Source organism: Podarcis vaucheri (genome assembly GCF_965113315.1).
Source record: "Podarcis vaucheri genome assembly, chromosome: 6".
Classification (NCBI taxonomy): domain Eukaryota; kingdom Metazoa; phylum Chordata; class Lepidosauria; order Squamata; family Lacertidae; genus Podarcis; species Podarcis vaucheri.
Genome location: NC_138764.1, coordinates 69,584,119 through 69,602,460, shown reverse-complemented (window position 1 = coordinate 69,602,460; position 18,342 = coordinate 69,584,119). Strand labels below are relative to the sequence as shown.

At 42.9% G+C, this 18,342-nt stretch overlaps 2 protein-coding genes across 2 annotated transcripts; one reads left to right on the top strand and one right to left on the bottom strand.

The window, feature by feature from the left end:
• Positions 1-221: 221 nt before the first annotated feature.
• Positions 222-8,942, bottom strand: ATP5PB (ATP synthase peripheral stalk-membrane subunit b). Its single transcript, XM_082227675.1, has 7 exons — positions 8,788-8,942; positions 8,661-8,706; positions 5,316-5,461; positions 4,460-4,623; positions 3,144-3,269; positions 1,067-1,246; positions 222-355 (listed from the first exon to the last, which is right to left on the bottom strand). Exons 1-7 carry the CDS (start codon positions 8,816-8,818, stop codon positions 284-286), a joined length of 765 nt encoding a protein of 254 aa, XP_082083801.1. The 5' UTR covers positions 8,819-8,942; the 3' UTR covers positions 222-283.
• A 1,111-nt stretch (positions 8,943-10,053) lies between these two features.
• On the top strand, positions 10,054-17,860 carry WDR77 (WD repeat domain 77). Its single transcript, XM_082227668.1, has 10 exons — positions 10,054-10,282; positions 11,296-11,481; positions 12,317-12,458; positions 12,543-12,592; positions 13,772-13,842; positions 14,087-14,141; positions 14,868-14,939; positions 15,035-15,143; positions 15,383-15,451; positions 16,483-17,860. The coding sequence occupies exons 1-10, from the start codon at positions 10,144-10,146 to the stop codon at positions 16,640-16,642; spliced, it is 1,053 nt and encodes a 350-aa protein (XP_082083794.1). The 5' UTR covers positions 10,054-10,143; the 3' UTR covers positions 16,643-17,860.
• Positions 17,861-18,342: the final 482 nt, after the last annotated feature.

Below are 18,342 nucleotides of genomic sequence, written 5' to 3'. Positions count from 1 at the left end.
TTGTATTTCAGCTTATTGTCTTTTTCTACCTGTTACTTAAACCAAGTTGTACAGTGTTGCAGAGTGACACGAGCCAAAACATAGTTTCATTCATTCTACCTCTTGCCATTAGTTGCTCAAATTATATACTTTCCTGATTATTTCTATGTGAGAGTAAACTGGAGTTAATGGAACACCCTAAAGAAATTTAACTCCGAAGCTGTCAGAGAGAAAGCCCAACAAAATGGTATATATGTTTTAATTAAGATTTGCCATCATATGGTTTAAGAGGTCATAATTGTGTTTAAACAGTTGCCTGTGCAGACTTTGACAACGCCTTCAGGTCCAAGATGCACTTAGCAATGCTCTCCTTCTCCTGCAATACAGAAACAAATGAATGCTTTAAGAAACTTGGAAGGAAAAAAGCTTCATGGAGAATGACATGAGCAATTTTATTTGAAATCATACCACACTGAAACGATATGCTATACCTAACTGATTATTTCATAACTCAGTATTTAGTCCGTCCTTAGAATCAAGATTAAAATTGTGCAGGAATAAAAAGCTGGAGACCCAGGCACCTACTTAGGCTAGACATAATATCACACAAAAAAGGGTGAGAGCACAGCTACATGTTTTTAAAATAATGCTTTAGGGCCCATAAAGGCAAAAAATAAATTAAGGACCAACCCCAATGTTTGACAAGATCTGAATGCACACCCAATCCTCCCCAGTCCAAAAAAGCTACCAATCCTATGATTGGTACAAGTCTCACATAGACTGTTATCGAGGAACAAGATTCGCCTTTGTCCCTTTCCTTTAGGAAACAGGCAGACACAGAGATTAGTCTTTACATCTCCCATTCAAGTGCTTGGCTATTATTTGGCTAAGTTCCAACAAATTCCCAGATCTTCCACACCTGTGCAATCTCTTCCAATGGAAACTTTGAAAAAACAGATGTGCAGCATCTTAAACATTACTCATATCGTAGGGACACACAAACCCTCCAGTAGGTTAGGCACAAACTTATTTTGTACTGTGGAGGTAACTGCAAGGGGAAACCTATAGAGAAGCCTGCTCCAAGTACCTGTTGGGCTGTAATACTCTGCCTAACGTTTTGCTCAACCCAGTTGATCATGTGATTTTGTTCCATATTCCGCCTGAGATGCTGTATTGCCACATGATAATCCAGCCGCTTCTTCACTTCTGTGTATACAGTAAACAGCCTCTCTCTGTAGTTTGTCTCAAGCATTATAGCAACATTGTTCTAGAAAAGCAAGAAATGAAATCACTTTTCCATTGTAGGCACTCTTTTGACTACAGTATTTCAGCGAAATGAACATGCGGTATGCGCACAAAATCTTGTATTTCTTCCGTTTAAATAATTTACAGATATAAATCAAGAAAAAACATACGTGAAGAACAGTTTAGAAAATACCTCTTATCTGCATCCTACAAAAACACATATAGTTAGTAAATATAGACCTTAACCACTAGCTTTTTCCATCTTGTTTATAACATGCAATACTTGTTTTTATAACACTTAACACAAGGAAAGTTCCACAAAAAGTTTTTCCAACAAGACCATATAGCCAGCCTGTTACTATAATAGGCCCGAGTGGAATATACTATACCAGCATGCCTTTAACTCTATGTGATATATTTTCCCCAATAGCCTCTAGTTATATATAGAGTCTGGTACCACTTATATTTGAATTTTTTGTATGATTCTTCAGTTTAGAGCACAACTGTCTGACATTATTTAAGATCCAGTTCCACAAACAGCAAGGAAATACATGTCTTAAATGTTTTCCAGCTTTTTTGTACTAATAATGTTTCTTATCAATGAATCCCCAAATAGATATTTTTGAATTATTCCTTAACCACAGTAGATGGACAGTACTTCATCTTCGAAACCCTAAGCTACCTAAAAATGCAAAATAAAAAGCATGTTGTATCTGGAAATACTGACTTTGGGTAGGGGATTAAAAGGTGCATCACCATCTATTTTCTCTAATACATTTTCAAGCAATAATTTAATTCTGACTGGAGTGTTATCCTATAAACATGAATGTGTAATTTATATCTGATTTCATATATTCCTTTCTGTTTGAAGATTTAAGTCACTTAGTGTTCTACTGAAATATTTAACTTTTAACTAACTAAATGAGATAGGTATCGCTACACAGAAGTCCCATTAAATTCAATGGAACTTGCTCCCTTATGATTGTGCATATGATTGCCAGCACAAGTCACTAATCCTGATTCACAAAGGTTGAAATTCCATTTTTTGTTGACAGCGCTAAATGTTTTAATCATAAATCTCATCATCATGATATCCTGATGTTAACAGCATATGCTATAGCTAATTTAGTCGAACAAATTATTACAAATTTCTAGTGATACCGCAATTACCATCTCTTTTTCATATTGGGCAGAGATATATTTTAAAGACACTTAGAATATGTCTGTTCAGAACTCCAGAACTGCTACCATAGGATGGAGCAAGCTAGTTTTCTCTTGCTGCAGAGGGTAAGACCCAAACCAATGACTTCAAGAAAGGAGATTCCAACTAAACATCAGGAAGAACTTTATGACAGCAACAGCTGTTTGACAGTGGAACAAACTCCCACAACATGTGGTGGACTCCCCTTCCTTGGAGGCTTTTAAGCAGAGGTTGGGTGGTGACCTGTCATGGATGCATTGCAGGGGGTTGGACGTGATGACCCTTGGGTCCCTCTGCAACTCTACAATTCTATGACTGACAGTAGTGAAGCAAAGCAAAGCAAAGCATCAGAGGTATGTTAAAGCTACTATTACATTTTTAAAAGTTTGCTATTTAAACATTGTACAAGAACTACTTCTTCAATAACAGTGGGTGACAACCAACTACAGCACCCACTCGCACAACATCCATGCCACTAGTAGGAGCCTAATTCTTGATATATTGCAGCAGCCAAATTCAAAGAATGGCTTGCATTAGTGACTGATGTAATCCACGGCACATATCCTACTACTACTACTACTACTATTATTATTATTATTATTATTATTATTATCCTCCTTCTCCCTGACAACTAAACTTGTGCAACCATGTCAACTCTCAGACTTGTGCCAATGGTGCCCTGGATCTCGCACACTGTGTATTTATTTTAATACTGTACCCGCTTGGTATCAAAGAGATAGTGACGACCCTCCACCCTCCACTGCTCTTTCTTCTCCTCTTCAATAGCCGTAGTGTGTTCAGCTATCATGTCATTTTTCACGGCTGTTGCTTGTGCTATAGCATCCTGAAATAAAAAACAAGCTAGTTTGACCTTCAGAGAAATCCAGTTTTGCACTCACATCATGCACTTTTCCCTTGATGCGATGTTGAAAAAAAGCCATTGTGTAATTGTTATGACGGTAACAATTATACTGAATATTAGCAGGATTCAAGACGTGGTATTATGGTTAGAGTGCTGGACTAGGACATGTGAGACCAGGGTTCAAATCCCCACTTGGCCTTGAAGCTCACTTTGGGCCAATCATTCACTGCCTGGATTGTTGTGGGCATGAAATGAGGATGAAATGTATCCCACCTTGAGCTCCTTGGAGAAAAAGGTGCGGCATAAATGAAATAAATAAATAAGCAAGCACATGCAATTCTATTCCAGATAGGTATTTTTAAGTGTAGTATACCCTCTTCTCCATTTGCATAGGAAAAAATATTACATTGAGACCTGCCCAATCTCTTCTAAAATGACCTCATTCTAATTCAGTTAATTTGTAATCACTGAATGCCAAGTTTGGACAGCATGCCTAGTAACAGCATGAAACCCGACTATCTAACTCATTTGGGAGGTACTTATACAGTGGTACCTTGGTTCTTAAACAGTTTAGATGTTGAACAAATCAGCTCCCGGATGCTGCAAACCCAGAAGTGTTCCAGTTTGCGAACGTTTTTTGGAAGCTGAACGTCCGATGTGGCTTCCTCTTAAATGCAGGAAGCTTGGTTTTCAAACAGTTTCGGGAGTTGAACGGACTCCCAGAACAGATTAATTTCGAGAACCAGTTATCACGGTACTGAACATTAGAAAACTCAATCTCTCTGGATGTCTTGAGACTGCATATGATTATTATTGTGGTTATTACCATAGCACATCAGTGATGAGGCTACAAAATAATGAAGGAGTGTTGAGCTGCACTAAAAACTGCAATTATATTACAATAAAACTGTACTCCTATGCATAGTGAGAGCAAGCCATGGTAATCAGTGGGGCTTACCTGTCAGTAAAGAGGCATAGGACTGCATGGTGGAGGGGTGGGATGGTGCTGAACTGGGAACTACCCCTTAGTTGATCACATTATTTACAAGGAAAAGACATGATTCACATTTTGACTGACAGCATCCTATAGTATGCTGAACTGTATCCTTTTTTAAAAATGAATTTTAACATGTGAACTCTTTTACTGAGTAGCAATAAACATGATGTCTTACCTCATTGAGTTTGTCAGCAATAGCTGCTACATCTGGACCATACTTCTTAATTATGTAGATGAGAATTCCCACCATAACACCTCCAGCTATTGTTTCATGGTTAACTACGTAAAGTTCCTTAGAGAGCATATAGAGCAGAAGCCCAGTCCCAAGCATATAGGGGCCTAAAAGCAAGCAAATCAATACCATTACACAAGACGATAGAGACATTCAGTATAAAGGAAATTTGCCTTAATATTGAATATGCTACCCTCCCTGAACATGAGATCTCTCAGGGGAAATAACTCAGTTGCCCTTGAACTGGGACACACAAACAAGAAAACAAAAGCCCTAACTAAGTTATTAGAGGTGCTATTTCTTTCAAAATCACATTACAATCTAATAACTAATTTAAATTTATGATACTTGCATTATCACCTTTTAACACACTCTCTTCTTTTTTAGAGAAAGATAAGGGAAGGAAGGAGAGATAAACTTGTACATATGTACTACAGCTCCCTTTTGGAATGTCAGCCATATCTGTGACAGCCACTGTTCTAAATAGAGATTACATTTATTGCTCAAAATAAAGATAAACACAATTTTAGTTGAAATAGGAAATACAACGCAAATTTCTAAAGGCACACATCTATTCTGAGGTACTTTTCCTTATGCTGGCTGTAAGTTGTTATCAACACAACATACTTCAGAAGATAACGTGTAACCTCATCATTAGCAGAGGCACCTTCTCTGTTAAGTGATTTGTGGACTTCAGTTCAAAAATTGGATATAAAAATATTAAATAATACTTTTTAAATATAAGTTTCTCACTAAGAGCTGGCTTTCACAAAGAGTTTACTCATGCAGGCATGCTAACCTGTGACTCCTGTTTTAGGGTACAAGAATTGGAAAATTTCTTCAGGGAATATTCCATGGCGGACTTTTCCTCCTGTCTCTGGAAGAGGTGGCACAGGAGCCAAGTGTTGCTGACTTGTGTGAAGTGGTCTGAATATTTTCACTGCCCTGCGATGAAGAAAATGATTCCATATTTCCAAATCCTTTCCCCAAAAAGGTTATACTTGTGGCTAAATAGAAATTAATAGCTTCAGGATATTCAGTAATCATCTGTTTTATTTTTTTTAAAAAAATCTATCCTATCTTACCTTCATTAAGGAGCTCTAAGCTGTTAGCAGCTTTGAGTTACAAATCAAACCAATGTGAAAGAACATTATCAAATATTATAATAGAATCAGTAAACAAAACAGATTTCTCAACTGAGCTTTCTCCAAAGGCATATTTAAGGATTCAGGTCTTCACCGGGCATTATAAGGTATATACAGTAGTGGCAATGTATGTCTCCCTAGCATCACTGTCACATCCATAAGCATCACTGTCACATCCATAAACCGTGCAAGCTGTAGCACTTGGAAAAGGCTCCAAATTCTCCAAAATCATGCATAAAATTAATCTCCCTATTATATTTATGCTTTCATCTTATGCAAGCATAACTTAATAGCAGACTAAAAATTGTGGGGGAGAAAAAGCAATCACAGAGAGACAGGAAGGGCTAAACTTCAAGAACAAAGATAGCAACACCAAAACAAACCACTTTTAACACAGAAAAGCATGTTTCCAATGTGCCTAAACAAGACAGTCCCTTGAAGTTTGGTATCCCAGTGAAGGGAGAGCACTACGTGTGCCTCACACTGAATCATAACATGTTGTAAAAATTCTCCTGAGTTTAGAAGTTGCTTGCTACACAGTAGATGCAAGCTGCAACTTGGTGATAAAAAAAATTAAAAGGCCCTTTAGCACCTTAAAGCACAGATTACAGTCCATTTTAACTGTTATTCTCAGTTGCGTGCACACACACACATACATTTATTTGGGGGTGGGGGGAATGTAAAAAGTGAGATCAGAGGGAAATGAAATGCAGAAAAATACAGTCAATGAGAATTGCATGTATAAATTCATAGTAGTGTTGTAACTGAAATTATAGAAATAAAATTAAAAGTTGAAATGTGTGTGAGCAAGTGAAGGCTGGAATGTGAAGGCTTATTTGCAAAAGAACCACGAGAGCACAACAGAACGACATATACATATAAACTATTGCTATAATCATTAAGGACAATGAAAGGATGTACAGAGCTGCCTTCAGATGTCTTCTAAAAGTCAGATAGATGTTTATTCCTTGACATCTGATGGGAGGGCACTCCACAGGGCGGGCGCCACTACCAAGAAGACCCACTGCATGGTTCCCTGTAGCTTCACTTCTCAAAATGAGGGAACTGCCATAAGCCCCTCAGAGCTGGATCTCAAGTGTCTAGGCTGAACGCTGAGGGTGGAGACGCGCCTTCAGCTATAGAGGCAACGTAACCAAATTACTCAAGGCTTTTAGAAGAACTCAACAGTTTTCAGGATGATCCACCTGTTCAGGAGATGGAGGCTTCCCCTAAACTGACCAAAAAAAACCAGATCTTACTTCTATCTTGGCACTGGAGAACCGACAATCCCCCTCTACAGGTTATCAGTTTTGTCAGATGGCAACCTGGTTGTGCTTGGGGCCTTGCAGGCCTTGAAGGTACTGTGCTGTATGACAGCCTTCTGAGTTAATACAGTCATACCTTGGGTTACAGACGCTTCAGGTTGTGCATTTTCGGGTTGTGCACCACCGAACCCAGAAGTACTGGAACGGATTACTTCCGGGTTTCAGCGCTAGTGCAAAAGTGCTAAATTGCGCATGTGCAGAAGACCAAATCACGACCTGTGAGTTCGCAGACGCGGCGCTGCGGGTTGCGAACACGCCTCCCGCAGGGATCACATTCGCAACCCGAGCATCCATTGTACATTATACCAGTGCTAACGAACCTTTGGCACACGTGCAAAAGGCGGCACTCAGCACCAAAGTCTCCAAACACACACATCGTTTCCACGCTCACTGCTGGCAGCCACAAATCGACCACCAAAGTTGCTGGGTGTTGGCGAAGTGGGCGGCCATTCCCCCCTCCCATGCCACTGCGGAGGATAAATACTCCCTAGAGCATTGGGGAGTTGCGCGTCCGCCAATCAGGTGGCACGGAAGGTGTGGAGGGGAGCAGGGAAGCGACAGGTGTCTGGGTAAGAGCGCGCACGCACGAAAGGACATGCCCACGACTTGCCTGCCACACCTCCTGCTCCAGGCTGGGAGGGAGAAGCACCACTCTTTGGGGCTCCTGAAAGACCCGAGCAGGAGATTCTCTGCGGCGATGGTGCAGATAATTGGCTGCTGTGTCAAGGGCTGTTTTCCATTGGCTGCCGTTGTGGCAATTTAGCAGTCGATTTGTGGCTGCCAGCAGTGAGCGTGGAAACGATGTGTGTGTTCGGCGACTTGTGCGATTGTAAGCAATTCCCCCTCCCCGAAAGCTCAAAAACTCTTGGCAATCTCCCCCCCTTTTCTTAATATGGAATCCCCCAATATGGCAATATATTATTTATACCCCACCCATCTGGCTGGGTTTATTTATCTGTTTATATTTATTTGTATGTGCGCACACAAACAATTAATATTATCCCATATTAAAAATTGGGAGAGGGAGGGTGGCTCTTAGTACAGCCTTCCAGTGTACACCAATGACTGGATGGCTCATAACACTACTTTTTTTTGGAGTAATACCAGTGCTTTTTTTCTGTGGGGACGCATACCCCTAAACATTTTGTAAATTTAACAGAAGAAATTCACTGTATTTATTTTCCCCAATTAGAACTGTATTTATTTTTCCTGATGGTGATTTTCTTGAGTCAAAATGAGAGTAATCCTAAACATTTTTTTAGAGAAAAAATAAAATGATATATCAGTGGAAAAGGTTACATTAACCCTAACGTATGAGTTGTTGTTTTTTCTAAACTAAAACCTCAGTATCCAGGTTAAATTGCCGTGTTGGCACTTTGCGATAAATAAGTGGGTTTTGGGTTCCAGTTTGGGCACTTGGTCTCTAAAAGGTTCGCCACCACTGCATTATACCAATATAATTGAGTTGCACCTTTCCGCTTCTTGTGGCCTGGATTCCCGTTCCTAACCTGCATAATCCCTGTGAGTCTTTACGACGACCTGCGTCGCTGCGGCCTCCTCTAGGAGCCTAACCTCCTCTTTATTCCCTGTGCTTTTCCCGGAGAAAAGCAGCGGCTTCCTCTCCCTCTTCTTCCTATTCCAAGGCCCCCCTCCTCACGACCTGCATTCACTCACCCCACGGGCAGAGCGGGCGCCAAGCTCTTCAGGCCACCAGCCGGGGCTGCGGGAGGCAAGAACAAGAGAGTCAAAGCACAGCCCCCCGAAACCCAACAGCCCGCCCGCCCTGCAGCCCCCGCTTTACCCAGGGCGCGCACGGCCAAACGAGACAACATCGCGGCTGCCGCTGTTCCCGCCGCCCTCTCCGTCCCTGTGACCCTCCCGGCGAAGAGAACTCAAGATGGCAGCCTCCGTGGAGGAGGTCTCGCGAGAGGTCTCGCCTTCTTCGCCGTGGTTTTCTGGACCTATAGGAACAGCTGGGCCGAGAGGACCAATGCGGCGAGCGTCACCGCGGAGACGGGCGGAGAATCGCGCGAGAACAAAAGGGGACGGGAGAGAGAGGGGGGGTAGAGGTAGAGCTAAAGCTAAGAGGTATAGAGTTGCCGCAGGGGCTGAACTTCCGGGTATTGCCTCCCACGGGCAACGATAGGAAGCGGTGGACAATCCGTATTTGCAGTATTGTCTGTGGCGGGGCTAATGCAGTAGAGCGAATGCAAAGCTTGTTTTTTTTTTGAAATATATATATTTTAAATATTTTTATATAAATATTACACACACACTAACTTCTGCTCAGTTGTGACGTGTGGTCAGTGTCGGATTCGAGACCCCGCTCAGCCAGGAAGCTCATTGGGTTGACCTTGAGGCAGCCTCGCAGGGTCGATGTGAGGATAACCAGGAAAAAGGGGGACGGCGATGTGCGCCACCTTTATCTCCCCACAGAAAAAGTGGGTAGCTATGCAATAAAAAAATCAATAAATGCCACCAAAGTTGGCGCTGTGTAGCAGATGAAGGTGGGGAGGCGCTGGCTGAGCGTCGGCTATTACTACCCCGACACCCCCCACACACACACACCGCCTACATTTCAGGATCGCAGTTGAGAGCATGGCCAAAGACGGCTCTTCGCTGTTGCTATGCCGACATTGCAAAAAGCGAGAAGGGTTTAAAAGCGAGAGGATTTCTGCGGCGCCGTGCTAGTGCAGCTACCGTTAACGGAGCAAAATGGAAGGCGGCCAGGTGTTGAAGCAGAGTAGTTTACGGCAACCCTGCAGTGTGGCCCCCTTTAAATGGACAGATAGAGATCCAGCGTTCTTAGAAACACGTGGCGCGCCGTGCTCTCCCTTCGGTACCGCGGAGTTGCTGAAGGTGAATTAAAAGTCAATTCTGAGATGTTCACTCTTCCCTTTCTATCTCTGTGGGTTTCACTGCGCGAATCGCTTAGAAAATATCGCGAGAGAAGCAGGTGTCCGAGACCCACTCAAAACCCGGAAATTGGGGAGGAGGAGAAGAAACTGAGGGAGAGAGAGCGAGAGAGGAGAAACGAAGCTTCGGGCGTTCTCGCGAGAGCAGCGGCGCCGAGAGCTGTCGGGGCGGGGGGCGGAACGGGGTGTCCTGGGAGCACGTGGGTTGCGCTCCAAGTTTGTCCGCGCGCGTCTCTGCGGCCATGGAGGGAGCGAAGGCGGCTCCGGCTAAAGCGGCTCCGGCTCAGCCGGCCGACGGAGAAGCCGGGTCCGAGTGGAGCATCCCGCCCAACGCGCCCGCCTGCATGGAGCGGCACCTGGACGGGGCCCACTACCGGGCAGGTAGGCGCCGGTCGCGAGCTGCCCCCGCCGCGCCAACCGGGGGGACCCGCGCCCTCCAGGCATCCTGAGCTCGGCGCCCGCCCCGCTGCTGCTGCGTCAGCCGGGGCAGGAGCCGGGCTTCCCTTGTGGGCTACTTTCCCTGCTCGTGGCCCCGCGTGGAGTTCGGGACGCCTCCCCGGTTAAAGCCCTTTTGTGCCTAGTCTGCAGTCGATTTTAATACGCGCGACCCAGGGTGCAAAGTGATGCGACTTTGCAAGGTTGCAACCTCAAATTTATTTTATTGCAAAGCCTTCCTGCAACTGTGTCCCAAAATGCTTACCTACAGTGGGTGACTTCGAAAGTGGAACATTGCTTATGCTCGTGCTGTGAAGCATGGCTCTTCCCTTTATATGTAGATGTCAGTGTTAGCTGTAGCTACACTTTCTAGGTTCAGAGGAGCATTTCTTTAAGGGGATTGAGCTCTGTTATTGAAAAATCAGGTTCAGGAGCTTAGTAAACTGAGCTTTATCTGGATTTCTATCTGTTGCTTTACCTGTTCACTGATGTTCAATGACTATTCAGTGCACTTGAGAAAAAACTTCACACTACTCCACCATGCCAGATTTGTTCCAGCTGCTGTCCTCAAAAACCCTAGTAGATTCAGTTACATGCTTTTTAAAAAAGAAATGAGACTACATAATTTGCCTTCATGTAAGGCTTTGTTTCAGCCGTTTATTAAGTGACATTTTGGATGTTGTCAATAGGATTTCCCCCCCCCAAGATGTTTTTCCATGACAGTCTGGATTCTAGGATGGGCTCCGAGCAGAGCTTGACCTTCGGTTGGCCTTGCCTGTTTTTCTGGTGAATTGTGATTCCTTTGCAAAGAGATTGTGTTATGTAGGAGTTTTGAATAGCAACAAGATCAACTTTGGCATTCAATAATTAATCAGTGGTAGCATTTCTCTTTATGCTAAATTTAGGTGAGCCACATACTGCAAATATATCATTGTAGCTTAACTCTGTTTATTTTCCAGATGGTTCTTTGCTCCTGGGAGCTTCCAGTTTGAGTGGACGTTGCTGGGTGGGTTCTATTTGGGTGTTCAAGGACCCATCGAAAGCTCCTAATGAAGGCTTTTGCTCTGCGGGAGTTCAGACTGAAGCAGGAATAGCAGATCTGAAATGGGTTGCTGATAAAGGCATCTTGGTAGCTTCGGATTCAGGTGAGCATCAGAGAAGTGTGTCTCCTGGAACCTCTTAGTGCCTTATAAATTACGGCCAAGATCACATAAGGATGAAGCTATGCTTCCTTTCTGAAGTGGTTCTCAATGCTAAAGAGAATTTTTAAACCAAAAAGTGGCATGTCTCTTTATGACTGCCTTCCAGTTCTTTTGGACTGTAATTCTTATCATGGTAACTTGGTTGGCTGCTTCCAAGAACATTAAAGAACATTCATCTGGAAATCCTGGATTTTCTACAATCACTCATTTATAGCAGTCAAATAATTTGACATGATATCTTTGAAGAGATTGAGGCCTGGAACAAGCACTGTCATTGCTGGATAAAAGGTGCATTGCAAATTGCTATAAAATATGTGGGTTGCATCCTAAGGTCTTGTGAGTAGCATGAACTCATGGAACAGCCATTCCTGATGCCCGGTAGTGGAAGAAGAAGAGCCTCTTTTGCTGATTTCCCCCCTGCAAATCATCTACTAATGGAATAGCATGGGAGGAGCTGGGGGGGGGATGGAAAGCAGTCAATTTTGCTTCTCTTCCTTTTCCATGAATGGAAGTTTCTGCTTCTTGTGCCTGAAAGGACACTCCTGGATCCAACCCTGTCATTTTAGCTTTACTTTAACTAGGTGTGACATTTTAAAGCAGAGTTCCCTGCTTTGGGGCTACTAAAGTAGTTTGGTGGTGGTGGTGATTTTGTTTCTGGTGTAGAAAAAGTCATCTTTGGTTTACCAATAACGTTAAGTAATGGAGCCCACCACTTTCATTAGGTATTAGGGCTTTCATTAGGTATTCTGCTGCTGACTTTGATTCTCATTTTGTTTAGGTGCCGTGGAACTTTGGGAACTAGATGAGAATGAAACTCTGATCGTGAACAAATTCTGTAAGTACGAGCATGACGACATTGTGACAACAGTGAGTGTCCTTGCCAACAACACACAGGCCGTCAGTGGCAGCAAAGACTTCAGGTGATCCCTTTGTGGTGCTTCTTTTCTGCTTTACTGTAAAAGTATCCATTCTAGTTTTTAACCTGCTCTGGATTTTATGTCTAGTGTGAAGATCTGGGACATCCCTCAACAAACAGTACTCAACACCTACAGAGGTGAGTGCTAAGCTTGATTTATTTCTTTATTTTTATTACTTTATCCTGCCCTTCCTCCTGAGCAGACCTTGTATGTGATCCAACCATTCCCCCAGTTTTATAGCCACGAGGTGTCAGGCTGTATGAGAACGTGGGTAGCCCTGTGGCTGGCATAATGAGCTTTATGACTGAGCAGCAGAGAACAATCTGAATCTCTTCAACGCCCCTGCAACTGCCTTCCACAGTGTTGAAGGAAACACTGTGGCTTCTGTGTGTCTTATCCATGTTGCATGTTCTCTCCAACATGTGTAGAGCTTCCATGGGCATGTTTTCAAGCTGTTAGTGTCCCATATTATCACAATACTGCTGAATGCTAGATGAAAGCAAAACAGCAGGAGGGGGGAGGATGTATGAGACAGACTTACAATCTTATCTGATTAACAACACAGTCATTGCAAACAATTTCTCAGCAGGTAGTATTTGATAAAATAAAATGGCACGCCTTTGCTCCCTCTTGTGTGGGATGTTTTGATGCTGTTTAGTCATTGATCTTTGCGGGATCACTTTCCATTCTACAGATAACCGCAGAAGAGTCATTTAATACCACTTAGTTCCTTTGGGTTTTTAGGGTGAATCGAATTGGCTAAAGGAGTTCACATTCCCAGAGCTTAAATCTTGGGCAGTATAATTTGGGGAGAAGCAGCAAGGTGATCTTTCTAGAGATTTGTATAATGTAGTTATTGCTTTTGCAGGAACACAAACCCACCCCTAAATTAACCCAGTGATTCCAGCAGAATATATCTGATGTAGAGTTCCACAGTAAAATTTGCAACAGCAACTAAGCAACCAGAACCCCATTTTTTGTAACTGGCTTTGCACACACCAGCATTTTTCATTTGATCTATTATTCCAAGTTAGCCTTCTGACCTCCTGAAGGCCTTTTGAGATGTTACTTTGGGAGCCACATGATGCTAATTGTGACTCTTTCATTCACACACTAGCTATTAGTCCTGTCTTATTTCCGCCCCCCTTCAAGCTAACTTGTCAATTTTAACATGCTGCCTGTGGGTGAATGGCTCCTTCTCTTCCATTCATGTGCAGTAATGCCTTCTACTCACAATGCATCCAGCCTTGAATCACCACCTAGACAAGCCCATATTAATGTAGTATATTATGTGCTTTTTGTTTAATTTTGGCCAGCTCATTCCAGTCCAGTGACATGTGTGGCCTCCTGCCCTGGAAAAGACAGCGTGTTCCTGTCCTGTGCAGAGGTAAAACCAACTTTTGTTTCTAGAACTTTGTAGATTCAAATTTAGCCTATAGGTGAAAGGATTTGGATACCTTTGATATTGTCGATATGAGCACAAAGCTAATGGAATTACACAGTATTGAGAGAGAGAGAGAGGCCTGATAAAACTGAGAAAGTTCCTTTTTAGGGTGGAAACAGTGGTCCATACTTGCCCGTTACTATGATAATTCTGCTTTTAAGGCTTATTTTATCTCATTCTTTTTTAGGATGGCAGGATTTTACTCTGGGATACCAGATCACCAAAACCAGCAACTCGGATTGGTATGTTTTGGGGCGTTAGATTATGTCTGCATTTCCTGTGGTTTAAGTTGAATAATATTTTATTCAGAGTTCTTGTTGCCCAGAAGAAAGTTAAGTATGAATTAAGGAATATTCTAATAATAATAATTTTATTGAGTGGCATTCAACTAAGCTTTCCTCAGAATAGATCTACTTAAATTTTTTAAAAAAAACTTGACTTAGTGAGATCCATTAATTTCTGAGGTATGTACTGTGAGTTTGCACACTCCTTTCACAGTTCCCTTTATCCCCAGTTTACACTAACTACAGTTAGGACTAAGAGTTGTATTTGGTGTAGCACTAAGCAAATGGTTTAGTCACTGCAAGATTTCATCTAGTTCTTTGGAATGGTCCCCCTCTCCCTCTGCATGCCCCCTAAGTCTCTGTTCTGGGATTCCTCCCCCCCCCCCCAACTCCCTGAGCAGATTTGGGGGTGATGCAGTTGTGGAAGTCTCATTGTGCTTGTGGTACTTTTTATGCAAGCAGAATTATATGGTTGAATACTGCCAGAGCTCAAAATCATGATTTGCAGACATACTTCTATTACAGAATTCCATAAATATTGGGCTGTCTGGAATTGGTGGGATGAGCAGTTTCTGTTTTTCCTTTCTATCCCCACCCTTTTAAGTCCAACCCTTACAGTCTGTCAGCTATTTTAGAGAACTTTGAGACTGACCAGAATTTCCCTTTTTTCCCTTCCCTGTGTAGCCTGCAGTGCCTTTAGTAACCTCCCTACCTCCCTGGTGTGGCATCCACATCGAACGGACACTTTTGTATTGGGTAAGGAATATTTATTGATGCTTGTTTTCCAGACGGGGCAAGAAAATGTTTGTGTCTCTCTAATAATGCTGCTCCTCTATGTTACTGTTTTGAAGGTGACGAAAGTGGGACTGTTGTCCTTGTGGACACAAAGAACACAGACTCTGCCCTAAGCTCACCTGTGCACTCCCGAAGCATCACCGGATTTGCTTTTTCTGCACATAGGTATGATCTGCAGTATCAGTTTCTAGATACATGCATTGGTTTCCTGGCCAGGGGCAGGGAACTGAATAGACATTATTGTTTCTTGATTGGCAGTTCTGTAAATTCCTGAAATGCTTGTTCACATCTACAGGACTTAGGGAAAGGTCAAATTTTCCTAGTGAATGCATTTTTATTTTGCTTGGCATATTGGAGCTAAAAAAAATAAATGTGTAAACATAAACTTTTCATTTCTCCTCTAGCTCACCCCTGTTGGCTTCCATCAGTGAAGACTGCTCAGTAGTTGTTCTTGACTCGAGGTTCTCAGAAGTGTGAGTACAAGACCGTCCCATCGATCCTTGCCCTGCTCTCTTCTCAGTATCCTCCTTCTGGGCTCAGTTACATTTTCAACAAACTGGCCACAATCCTGCGAAATACCTGGTGTGGCAGCTGCATGCACTTGGACAAATCCAAAACGGCACCGTAAATGAATTCCTGCATCTGTTTGGTCCATGTATAACTAGCAATATGTCTGAAGTCATTGGTCAGTGCCAAAGGGCCACCAAAGCTGTCATCGCTGGCTAAGGAGGAGGGATGGTATAGGCATGGTAAACCAGGCCCACCCCCATCCCTACTTACCCTGTGGAGGTAGTTGCTTGGAAGGTGGCTGAGGAGTTGAAGTGAAATGAGGGCTTCCTCACCCTTTTGGTCTCGTCCTCCGGGTCAGCAGTGTCAGGCAAAGAAGGGGAGTAGGGACTGGGTTTACTGAGCTTGGTATATCTTTGTTTAGCAGAGACAGACTAAATTGAGGCAAAAGGGTGAGGCAATAACACTGCCCATCTTGCTACCTTGCAAATTGTCTTCCATTATGGGTGTTGGGGACTATGTTCAGTACCTACTTTGCTGTTTGTGTACATTGGCTTTCCTCTCTTATCAGCCACACTGTAGCCAGGAAGAGATGGAAACCAGGAATTGACACTTACAGAGCATTGTTTCTTGCACCTTCAGCCTGGAAATAATGATGTTCCAGCTTGACTAGGGAACTGCTAGATGATGCTGGACTCCAGCTCCCACCATTCCTTGGGACTGGCTTGGGACTGATGGAAGGTGAAGTCCAACAACATCTGGAGGGTCACAGATTCCTCACCCCAATCCTGCTGTTAGAGCAGTTATTTTGTTTATTTTTATTTTTTTAAGCCATTAAAATCTGCAATCTCATTTTGCATTAGCATTTGAGTCCAATTATTTTCTATTTCTAATAAATTGCAAGAAACAATGCCAGCTCGGGGAGGTTTGTTCATTATTTGGAGCTGTAGTGATATGTGTCTGGGGTAGCAGAACTAATGTTTTATATCTTTTCCAGTTTTAGAAACCGGTCCCATCGAGACTTTGTGAAAGGCTTATCGTGGTCACCATTAGACAAAGTCTCACTGACGACGGTTGGATGGGACCATCAGGTTCTACATCATACAGTCCCGACGCAGAATAACCATCCTTCTGGAAAAAACAACATAACTTCATAGATCTGTGTGTTCCGTTTGGGGTCATTCTCCCTGGAATAGCATCTTTTTTGCTTTCGGTTTTTTGTTTTTGTTTTTGTTTTGGTCGAGTCCTGGGGATGAATATGGCCTTTGCAGCGATGAAGAAAAGTCCTGTAGCAATTTCATGTTAGGTGAGCACTAGCTCATTTCAACCACTGTTGCAGCCAATGAGATTCTTTGAGCATCAGAAGTATGATTGATGGTGACAGCACAGTACACAATCATAAAGAATTGAGTTCATTTTGTTTTAGTTCTATTTTTTTAGAACCTCCAAAGTTGTAGAGAAGTGTATGTGTAGCCCTTTTTTGAATGGGGAATTAATACAACCTTTCAGGAATTTGTAGGCTTTTTTGGGGGGGCAGCCTTGCATTGGGGTTTTAATTATGACTTTGAGAGACTGTGAGGTAATCCTGCCAAAAGTGGTCTAAATTGTCCCATCTTGAGGATGCAGTGTATTGTGATATGGAATCTCATCTGGGATAAAGTTATGTAGATATAGACATGAAAGCACGCTGTATGTGTAGCCAGGCAATGGGTGAGATTGAACTCATAAGCCCCATCAGTGGAAAGTTTGAACTAAGGCTTAGTTTTTAGGTTGTGTCCTTGGAAGCGGGGACAACAAAGCATTCTTGTAGAACATTGGTTTTGAACTGAGCTGCAGAGAATTGTGTGCAAGATTGGGATGGGGTGGGTACCACACCGCTCTGCAGCTCTTGAAGCCTGCGGACCTACTTGCTCCCAGCTCTCAGGTTACATTATGTAGAGCAAAGCAGATAAGCTGATAGGAAGCCATTCCCCCCCCCCCTCAGAATTAGAAACTGACAACATTGGTGTTTGCAAATCTATGTAGTTGTTATGTGAAATCCCAACTGTTGTTGTGCTTCTACAGCCAGTTTCCAAGCAGGAAGGGTCATATGTTGTACATTTTGTTTTGTTTAATGTATTCACACCTGTGTCCCATGGTGGAGTAGAAGATGTAAGGTGCGCATGCTGATGTGACACATCATGGTTTTGTAATGGGAGAACTGCTGGGAGGCATCCCCTTGTCTTCCGTGATTTTCTGGAGCAAAGGAAGACAAACTGCTTATTTTATGTCGGCAGCAAGCACTACTCCAGGACGATTGTGACATGAAATGGATAGAGATGATCGCACGCAAAAGGGAAGGCAGTTTTTGAAATAAATCCCTTTTCATTTTTAAATGAGCTGGTTTTCTGTTTTATTTGGCAGTGTCCTCATTATGCCTCTTTTTTCGAATCCTCTTCTAAATGGAACTTTGCATTCTTTGCAGTGATATTTCAAGATGTCAGGGCCATAAAACTTCAGATCCTGTTTTTGCTCAGTTGTAAAGCTTTCCTCCCTAAAAACATCACTGAAGTCAAATAATTAAATATTAAGTGGCTTCAGATGCACACATAATTGCAATTCATCCAGAGTGACTTGGAGGGGAAATGATTCATGTTCATTTCAGTGGCCTCTTGACCTGGACCATTGCTCAGCCATTGCTTTCTTAGGTAACCCTGTTGGCTAGAAGGCATGCATAGTACTCTTGTGTCCTGTTCCTCAGCTCCCCATAACCCTACAGTACACCTTGTCACTCAGGATGACTGGACCTGAGTCTCAAAGCACAGCTTTAAAAACCCCACCCACAAGGTCAAGCAAGTATATCCTTAAGCTGTTGTCT